Source organism: Lontra canadensis, unplaced genomic scaffold (genome assembly GCF_010015895.1).
Source record: "Lontra canadensis isolate GAN:19392208 unplaced genomic scaffold, GSC_riverotter_1.0 scaffold94, whole genome shotgun sequence".
Lineage (NCBI taxonomy): Eukaryota > Metazoa > Chordata > Mammalia > Carnivora > Mustelidae > Lontra > Lontra canadensis.
The window spans coordinates 6792433-6802062 of record NW_022631088.1 but is presented as its reverse complement, the minus strand read 5'-3'; the positions used below and the strand labels follow the sequence as shown (position 1 = coordinate 6802062).

The following is a 9630-nucleotide window of genomic DNA, read 5'->3' as shown; positions in this document are numbered from 1 at the left end:
GTCCTCTCGATTCAGTACCTGCCCCTGTCTTGAGCTTCACCCTTCCACTAGGACACAGGCCGGACACAGATGACGCACTGAAGCAAATACACAATTTATTCACTAAAACGAGAACAAAATTTCCATCACATGGAAACGTCAAGTTACATAACCAAATTTGTTTATTTAGAAATAGAAGTAAGTGTTGGCAACGTTTTTGTAGAAGTCAAGGGAACAAGGCGGGTTTCACAACCGGGAGTGTCCCTGTGGGCCGGTCAGTAGTATTGCTTCAGGAGAGAGAACATTTCACAGATCTTTCCTGTAACTTCCAGAAAGGTCAGCCAGCCGGACTTGGGCTCGAACTTCTTTACAAAGCCGTCCTCCTGTTGGGGAATAAATTTCACAGTTTAAAAATCACGAGACAGGGGCACCTGGGTGGCTCAGTGGGTTAAAGCCTCTGCTTTCGACTCGGGCAATGATCCTGGTGTCCTGGGATCGAGCCCAGCGTCGGGCTCTCTGCTCAGCAGGGAGCTTGCTTCCTCCTCTCTCTCTCTCTCTGCCTATTTGTGATCTCTGTCAAGTGAATAGGTAAAATCTTTTAAAAAAAGAAAAAAAATCATGAGACAGATTAGAGGGATGAAAAGCAAAGAAACTGCCACTTCACTAAAGCAGACAGTAGTCTCATCGGCACCCGCACGGGTCTCCCCCCATCCATCCGCACCATCGCTGGGAGCAGTGACCTCCAATGGAAACACAGCGCGAGCTACAGAGGGAAGTTCAAGTTTGTAGCAGCCACATTTCTAAAGTAAGAGGAAACACGTAAAGTTAATTTAAAGAATATATTTATCTAAAATATTATGATTTCAAATAAATAAATAAATAAAATATTATGATATCAATATGTAATCAATACAAAAATTATTGAGCTGTTTTACATTCTTTGCCCAAATGCTTTGCAATACGCTGTGTGTTTTGCACTTAGAGCCCATCTGAAATCAGCCCAGCCACATCTCAAGTGTCCATCGGCCGCATGCTGGACAGCACAGCTCTGGAGGACAGGAAGTCTCACTCCTCTTTTTCGGTTGTCTGACGTAGAACTGTGCACTGATGTTTGTAAACAGGACAGGGGCTAGCGATAAAGCCGGGTGCAACAGGGCCTCTGAGCCCGAGAAGAGCTGGTTGTCTCTATCCTGATTCATTCCATCTCCGATCACAGTTTTAAAACAACAGTGTGAACTGCGCACTGTAATTCTGGACTGTGATTGTAGAGCGTCCTGACTGCACAGAACTTCTGAGATCACCCAGCCTAACACCTGCTCTTATTTTGACAAACGAGGAAACCGAGGCCGCAGAGAACGTGAGTGGCCTGAGGTCACCGACCTTAGCTCCTGGACCTGGAAGGGAAGGCAAACCCCATTCTTTTCATTCCATGAGCTTCCAAACAACCACCCAAAGAATCAGAAAACTGTTGGAATCATTTTTTAAGTGTTCCCCCGGTGTGCTGGTCAGCCTCCAGCAAGGTCCGGATTCTGGGGTGAGGGGCCTTCACGCCACTGCTGGCGTAGGTGACCACATGGGAAAGGACACGCAGCGTATCTCGGGCAACTGGAAGAGGCCCGCTGGTCCATGCCTGCCACCGTCTGCCTGAGCGTGGCCAGAGCACAGACTAACACTGTTGGGAGCACTTCCCAGGCAAAGTGTCGCCCAAGAAAGGCAGCTTCTGCTCATGCGTGTGTCAGGTGTGGTCCTGCTCTGAGACACGACATCCGGCCTAACCAGGGGGACAGGCTGCTCCCTCTCTCCAGACTCACACACGCACACGCTTCTCATTGGAGGTATGTGCGCCCCTCACTGCTTCCCTTCCCAGGATTCATGAAGCCCACGGGAACGGGGCACCGCCAGACGGCTGCTGCCACCACGACCGGGATCACTGTCTGTGACGATGGGGCAGTCAACGTCTCACATAACATTCCGCTTCTCCACCAAAGAGAGCCAACGCGGGGAAACTGACGAATTCGGCTCTAAGAAGATTAGAAAAGCTATGAAAAGCTACAATTAAAAGGAGAGAATTCACAGTAGCTGAGCCTGTAAGCAACCGTCCGTGACCGATGCGCGGATCACCCAGACGCGCACATCCCCAGGGTGGAACGCTGGTCAGCCTTAAGAAGGAGAGACGTTCTGACCCCAGCCGCCCTGGGGACAGGCCTCGAGCATGTGATGCTCAGTGAGCCGAGCCCATCACGAGAAGACAAATACTGCACACCCCATGTACACGAAGAGCTCGGAACAGTCAGAATCACAAAGGCAAAGCAGGACGGTGGCTGCCGTGATCTGGGGCGCAGGGATGGGGAGCGTGTGTTCGGGCGTAGAGGCCTGCAGGCCGAGGCCAGTGATGTCCTCCGTCCGAGTGGGCAGTGTGACCGTCCGCACACAGTCTCGGTCTGCCCGTCTTCAGAGATGGGTCCTGGGGCCAGTCGGGAAGTGTTTCTACGAAGGAAGGCGACCCAAGGGTCTACCAGCTGGGAGCTGGTTAAGGAATCAGGATGCGTGAAGTGGGTGGGATATTCTGCAGACGCTGGAGATGTCAGTCTGGCGCTGGGGAGGCAGGGCTGGAAGTACTCGGGAAGTCACGTGCGAGACTGTCACGTGAACCTTCGTTGGGATGACGGATGGTGGACACGTGTGGACACGTTCAGTGGTGGGAATGATCTTTCTTCCGTCACACGTATATTTTCAGTGATGCGATTTGTACCTTAGAACCATTCTGTGGGGCGCCTGGGTGGCTCGGTCAGTTGAGCGCCCAATTCTTGGTTCTGGCTCAGGTCATGATCGCAGGGTCCTGGGATCGAGCCCCACGTCTGCTTCCACGCTGAGCTTGGAGCCTGCTTAAGATTCTCTCTCCTGCGATTCCGCTGCCCTGCCCCACCCTGGTCCTGTTCTCTCCGTCTCCCTCTTAAAAAAAAATTACATGAGGATAGATACAGAACTAGGGGTTCAATATCCTGTCAGTAATGCAGTAATAAGCAAGGAGTGCCCAGATCTGGTTCTTCCTGGGAATACTTTCTATTAAATTCAGCTACCTTGGCTTCAAGAAAGCCTCAAGTGTAAAATAATATCCTGCGTCCATAATTCAAAGAAAACCAGACCCTCAGAATTGCTCAGAGCCAGCAAAGTACCAGGAGGTGTCCACACGCTTCTCTAGTGACTCTTCATTATTCTCTCGACAGATACTTGCTGACCCTCAGCCACACGCCAGGCACTGTTTCAGGGGCTGGGAGCAGCCTGGTGAATGAACACGCAGAGTCCTGGGCTCACTAGGCTTGGGACGGGGACCCGCATCCTGGAGCAGGGCCTGGGGCAGAGCGATGGGGGTGCCGTCAGATGTGGGCGGCTGAGGGAGATGCCCCCAGGAGGGCCGCGGGCCGCGCACAGCTCTGGGGGGCGGTCGTTCCGGCAGTGGCCAGAGCCAGTGCAAAGGCCCTGGGGGGGAGGGCGGGGAGGTGCTTAGTTATCCAGGGAGGCTGGAGCCGAGAGTGCGCAGGAGGGGGTCCTTGAATGCGAGCACCGACGGGGATTGAGTGCAGCGGTCAGTACTGGGTATGTGGTGCTTGCTGCCCGGGTGATTGGGGTGCTGGGGAGGGTTCAGACCAGGCCAGCACAGGATGGTTCCCAGTCTGGCTGCCACGTGGGAAGCAGGCCGTGGCAGGGCGAGGACGGGAGTGGGAAACAGAACAGGTCCTGCCAACAGGACTCCCTGATGAACGTGATGTAGGGTCTGGGGGTGGAGGGTGATGCCCAGGGTCAGAGAGTGTTCCGGAAGGACTCTCAGGGAGGCGCATGTCCCCTTTCGTGAAATGATCTTAAATCTCCAGCTAAAATCCCAGAGGACCGAGCTGACCCGCAGAGGGAATCCACGGATTGAGGGGTTCCTGGAGAATCCGTCCCCTCACCATGAGCTCCTCGTGCCAACGGGACACCGACTCGCTCGCGTGCACGTCTCTGCACGTCCTTTGGTCCAGACGGCTCTTCCCAGCAAGAGGCTCAAGGAACACCAGCGGCCGCCGCACCGGGGCCGCGCGTCTCCGCTCCACTCTGGAAAGTCCCAGCAGCGCCTGCGCGTCCCGGCCTTGGAGGGGGCTTTCTGTGCGTCCGCTTCTCAGGGTCGTGTGTTCAATCCTCTCGAAATGGCCCATGTACACTTCAGAGTTGCATGGGATTTGGCATTTTACAAGGCGCTCTTCCAGAAGTGTCCGCCGTCTTCTAACTCCCCTACTCAGGTAGCCGTTACTGTTCCCCTCATACAGTGCGGACACGATGCATCTCTGTTCTGTCATGTGATACGCATTCTGCAGGGGGCCTCACTCACTCGGGGTCACACCAGGAGCAAAGCCAGGATTCAGATCCCAGTTTCGATGGGCGGGGAGGGGTGCGCCCAGCCTTTCCTCTCTGCAGGTCCTCATGGATGTGAAGGCCCAGCCTTTATGCACGAAAGATGGCAGCAGCTCTCCCACCGGACCGGCCGGAGCCCCTCCACTCTCGGCCATCCGCACTGGCAGGGGGGTAAGAGGAGGGAACCGCACACGTGGTAGGGGAAGAGAAAGAGAGGCGAGCAGCACCGGACAGAAGAAGGGGAAAAGGGAGAGAAGCAGGGAGGCAGGAAGGGAGGAGGGAGGGCAGTCACTCACACTGATGAGCATGAGAAAGAACGTGTGAGTTGACCCCTCACACAACCACACAACTGACACACGGGTCCCCGTTTCCCTGTTCCCGTGGGGACTCCGGTCTAACTGCAGGGCCTGGAACTTAGGAAAACTCAGTGTGGCTGAGCAGGGACGTCGCAGTCCAAGCTCTGCTGACGACCACGATCCCGATGGGACCAGACACCTGCGGAAGCTGTCCTAGGAGCTCCGGGCATACGAGTGACCGATTTCATCCAGACAGCAGTTCCGGGCATCGATGGCCCCGTTCCCCCGTATTGCAGACGAGGACACGCGGCCCTAAGGTTTGCTAACTCGCTGGCGTCCCGGGGGCGCTGGGTGCTGGCACCTGGCCTCCAGCCCAGGTGCTCGGAGAACCTGTGCTGTGTCACCCCACGAGTTCTCAGGCTTGGAGCGCCATGGAATTACACGTGTTCTGTGGCCGCGTGCTGAGGGCTCTTCTCACCGTGCCTTGTTGACATGCGTTCTAGCAGTCTGGGTGACAGCAGACGGGACGGTGGACCCTGGGCTTCTGCAGAGCGATCTCGCCCATCTGAAAATCCAGACTCTACCAGAGCGGGCGTGTGACTGAGCCATCTGCCCCAAGATGAACCCTTCCTGTGTTCAGTTCACTCGCTCGGACCGCAGTGTCAGCGTCTCGGGGAGGAAGGTCTCACGTGGCCGAGCTAGTGCTGACTCAGGTATCTCGGCCACTCCTTCGTGCGACCACGGAAGTGCCACGCCCAAGACCTAAGCTCTTCGCGGCTCTAAGCCCTCTGAAACCGAGGAGCCCCGTGAACGCTGAGTGTGCGCACGGGCACAAGTGTGAGTCTGTGCGTCACTCACACCTGGGCCACCCCTGGAAGACGAGTCCATTTCTGGAAATTCTCAGAGACCGTCCCCGCCCCCACTGAAGATGAGTTCCACGAGCTCACAGTGTGTGTCGTTGAGAAGCTGCATTTTTAAGGAACAGTCATCACTGTGTGGGTGACGAGTACCGGTGTGAGCCACGGGACGCTCGCACGCGGGCCCCCGTGCTAGATAAGCGTTGCCTTCACGGAAACCTACGTCTGTGGCCAGCAGAGCTTCCCACAGCTGACTGGGGGGCAACGGGACCCTCCACGCCCAGGCTCCATTCAGCTCCAAGTCCATAAGAGTCAGGGACAAGAGACACCCCGTCACCACACAGGAAGGGACGATGTGGGGGACATCACATACAATGTGACCCCACCAAGGGTTAGAACATTTATAACAACGGGTTGCCTGGCTGGCCTGGACGGAGGAGCGTGCAACTCTAGACCTCGGGGTCGTGAATTTGAGCCCAAGTTGGGTGTGGAGTTAACTTAGAAGTAAAATCTTTGAAAAATAAATAAAAAATTCACAAAACATTTATAATAAAGGAAAGCAGCTATACTTTCAAAAGACAGTTAACATACCAGAAGATATCTACCACATATATAAGAATAATATATAAAAGTATATTTTACATATAAAATAGTATATAAAATACATCTTTCATAGATCAAAATATTTGAAAATAAAAACATACAAGAAAGAACTGCTACAAATTGATGAGAAAAAGACAAAACGTAGGAAAATGGGTGAAGAGCGTAAATGGGCTATATTCCCTAAGAACTGTGAGAGGTCAGTAAGGGTGTGGACAGTGCGCGGCCTCGCGGGCAGCCGAGGAAGCAGGAACTAAAACGGGAAGTTGGAGAGCGTCTCCTAACCCAACGGAAAGGGGAGATTAGGAGCGGTCAGCTGGGGGGGGCAACGTCGCTGAGCCTCTCTGGACAGCAAGGACCTGGTGCGTTGAGAAGTGGACGTGGCCATCCAAACCCCCGGGGGGGAGCATGAGTGGACGTGCCCGGGAACGTACTATTTGGGGTGCAAAGTGGAAATTACAGAGAACTCCTCCAGCCCGACCTGGCCAGACCCTCCACGGTGTGTACGGGCAGCAGCATGTGTAGAACTCTTGACAATATTATATTTTCTTTTTCTTTTTCTTTTTTTTTAAAGAGCCTTTTTTTTTTTTTTTTTTTAAGAGAGAGAGAGAAACAGGTGGGGGAAGCGGCCAAAGGAGGGGGAACCCTAAGCAGGCTCCATGCTCATCCCGGAGCCCAATGTGGGGCTCGATCCCACGAGCCTGAGATCATGACCTCAGCTGAAATCAAGAGTCAGACACTTAACTGACTGAGCCCTGAGCCTCCCCCAAAAAACACTGTGTATATTTTGTAATTTCTGTGGATACATTCATTAGGCAAGATTTGCCTGTAATGTAATTGATAGATAACAGCGGGCCCATGTCACTAGGCGGAGAAGAAGGCTAGCCCGGGGGGTTGCAGGCGAGGCTCCTCGGAGACAGGAGAGCTTCAGGAAAGGCTGAAGTGCATCGGGTCTAACAACGAGCATCCAGCTGTGAAAAGCCGTTAATCAGTGATTTCTGACAAAGCTCTCTCCACCTCCACTCTGGGCTTTTTGAGGTTTTGATAATAAAGTGAATTGTAGTTTGGAAATTCCCCAATAAAGCTTCTATAGCTGGTGGCACAGCACATTAGTTTTTTATCAACAGGCTTTAACAGCTAGAGTTTGTTCTATTAGAAAACTGACCAAGAAAAGCAATTTGTAAACAATGAATTTGCAAAGATGTACCTGTGTTTTGCAACATAATAACTACCCAAATGTAACAGCAGCTCCTACAGACTAAAGCTGCGAGCCGGGCTCACCCTGACTGGGATCTGCTGCTGACGCGGACCGGGGAGATGCCGCGTGGCTCCCTGACTCAGCCGCAACCCTTCACGCTGTTAGGAAGGAACATGGCAAGCACACGTATCTTCCAACCACAGAGCTCTGACTATCTGGAAAGGAGCCAGAAATGTCTTCTTGTTTTAAAAACGAGAAACTTTAAAAACAAGTCACCCAAAGAAAATAGTGGATTTTTAACATCTAGCAAGAAACCGTGCATCCCTCCGTCACGGGTAAAAGCAGTGAACAAGGTTCCCACTGTACATACCCAGCCTCCATTCTGTCTTATCCACTCCCTCATGTTTGTCGTGATGAACTCTGCCACAAAGTAAGAAACCCTAGAAGCATCCACGTCCGGGGAAGTTCGCTCCCTGAGGAGCTTCTTGGAGAGAACGCCTTCAAAGGCAAATACGGTCACAATCCTTCCCCAGTTAATGATGCCGTCTTCAAATTCCTTTTCCATGACTTGATTGAAGATGGTTCTGGCAGTGTCGATGGACCCCACGTCAAAGCTGTCCAAGCATGGTTTCAAGTTCTTTTCCACCTCCCCCTGCACAGAGGAGGCCACGTCCCTCAGGACCTGGGACACTCTGCTGGCGGCCGGGCCGGGCTGCGGGATCTGCAGGACGTGCCTCACGTAGTCCTGGGCCAGCGACAGTGTGTACCCGAACTCACCGTCTGTCATCTTCCTCCCGCCCCGCAGGCCGGCCGGCCGTGCGCTCTCCCGGGAGCGGCCAAGGCAAAATGAGGCGGGCTCCGGCCGGGCTGGGGATGTGACTCACGGCGACGCGTGGAGGCCGGTGGAATTTCTGTGTGCATCACCGGACGGCTCCTTCCTCCTCGTCACTCTCGGGCGTGGGCTGTGTGTGAAAGAGAAAGTTGAAACCGTGGAAGAGGGAAATGGTTCGATGAGAGGCCACTTCCTCAAACTGTCAGTGATTAACTCGGCGACTTAAGGGCTGAAGGCAGGACGTAGAGAAACCAAAACTACCCCCCCACCCCCTGCCCGCCAGCTGCCGTCTCACCCCGCAATGCCACTTTTAAGAACTGAAAGCAGGTGTCACACACGCGCACCCAAACGGTCACGGCAGCGTTATTCACCGTCATCAGAAGGTAGGAGCGGCCCGAAGGTTGGTCAGCAGAGACCCAGCGACTCCAGTCAGGGCCAGTTACTGGAGGGAGGTGCCGCTGCAGGGGGAGGGGGGCTGCCGAAGCCAGTGGGGGGTGGTCCCCCATGCTGGGGACACGCAGTAGGAGCTGTGCGTGTCGCCCTGGGCCAGCCCGTGCAGGGGGACACGGCGCAGACCGCTGGGGTAGGGCTCATTCTCACTGGGAACCGGCATCCGCTGGGGATGAAAACGTGTTGGAGACGCCCAGAGGTGATGTCGCACACCCTGTCCCTACACCAGACTCCGCTAAATCGCTCATGTTGAGATGGGGGTTTTACGTTCTGCGAATGTCACCTGCAGAAAAGTGTCAAGACTTGGGGCGCCTGGGTGGCTCAGTGGGTTAAAGCCTCTGCCTTCGGCTCGGGTCATGATCCCAGGGTCCTGAGATCAAGCCCCGCATCGGACTCTCTGCTCGGCAGGGAGCCTGTTTCCCTCTCTCTGCCTACTTGTGATCTCTGTCTGTCAAATAAAATAAATAAAATCTTTAAAAAAAAAACAAAAAGAAAGAAAGAAAGAAAAGTGTCAAGACAGTCACCAGCTGAGCCAGGCTAGTGATAGTTGGGGACAGGTCTCATCAGCCACAGTGGAGTAGCCGGGGAGCCCAGAGCCTGGCTCAGGGACACCACCCTGGACACCGCGGCCTTGAGCCTGGGAGGGGTGGACGGGGGCGGGGGTGCATCTCCTCCTCTGGCCTTTACCTCTCGTGGACCTTGGAACTTCTGACCCACAGAAAACAAGCCCTTGCTTCTCGCTCTTGAGTCTTGTCGAAAATAGAAACGCCGGCACCCGAGTGGCTCAGACTCACACGCACAAGCCCCCTTGTCCCTCACTTGCCATGTGCCCGGCATCTGTGAGGGGACCATGTGGATGGCCTCACGGGCTGAGGCAGGTGAGCCCAGAGCCCTGGCTCCTCACCGTCCTCCCCTCAGGCGGCCGCCGAGCCGCCGCCTGCCATCAGGACGTCCCCTGGTGAGCGCGTGAGGTGAGGGCGAGTGTCTGGTTCACGGGGCACGGGTAGACTGGGCTCTGCAAAGGGCCTG

The 9630-nt window shown here is 54.5% G+C and overlaps 1 protein-coding gene across 1 annotated transcript; it reads right to left on the bottom strand.

Moving 5' to 3' along the window:
* Positions 1-200: 200 nt before the first annotated feature.
* BCL2A1 (BCL2 related protein A1) lies at positions 201-8353 on the bottom strand. Its single transcript, XM_032836873.1, has 2 exons — positions 7690-8353; positions 201-362 (listed from the first exon to the last, which is right to left on the bottom strand). The coding sequence occupies exons 1-2, from the start codon at positions 8104-8106 to the stop codon at positions 255-257; spliced, it is 525 nt and encodes a 174-aa protein (XP_032692764.1). The 5' UTR covers positions 8107-8353; the 3' UTR covers positions 201-254.
* Between the last annotated feature and the right edge of the window lie 1277 nt (positions 8354-9630).

What these genes read in the sequence shown, in the direction of transcription:
- BCL2A1 (XM_032836873.1), bottom strand. Translation starts at nt 8,106, where the DNA reads ATGACAGACGGTGAGTTCGGGTACACACTGTCGCTGGCCCAGGACTAC. An exon ending in TAAGACAGAATGGAGGCTGG is followed by an intron (nt 363 to 7,689) that starts GTATGTACAGTG and finishes ATTCCCCAACAG; the next exon opens with GAGGACGGCTTTGTAAAGAA.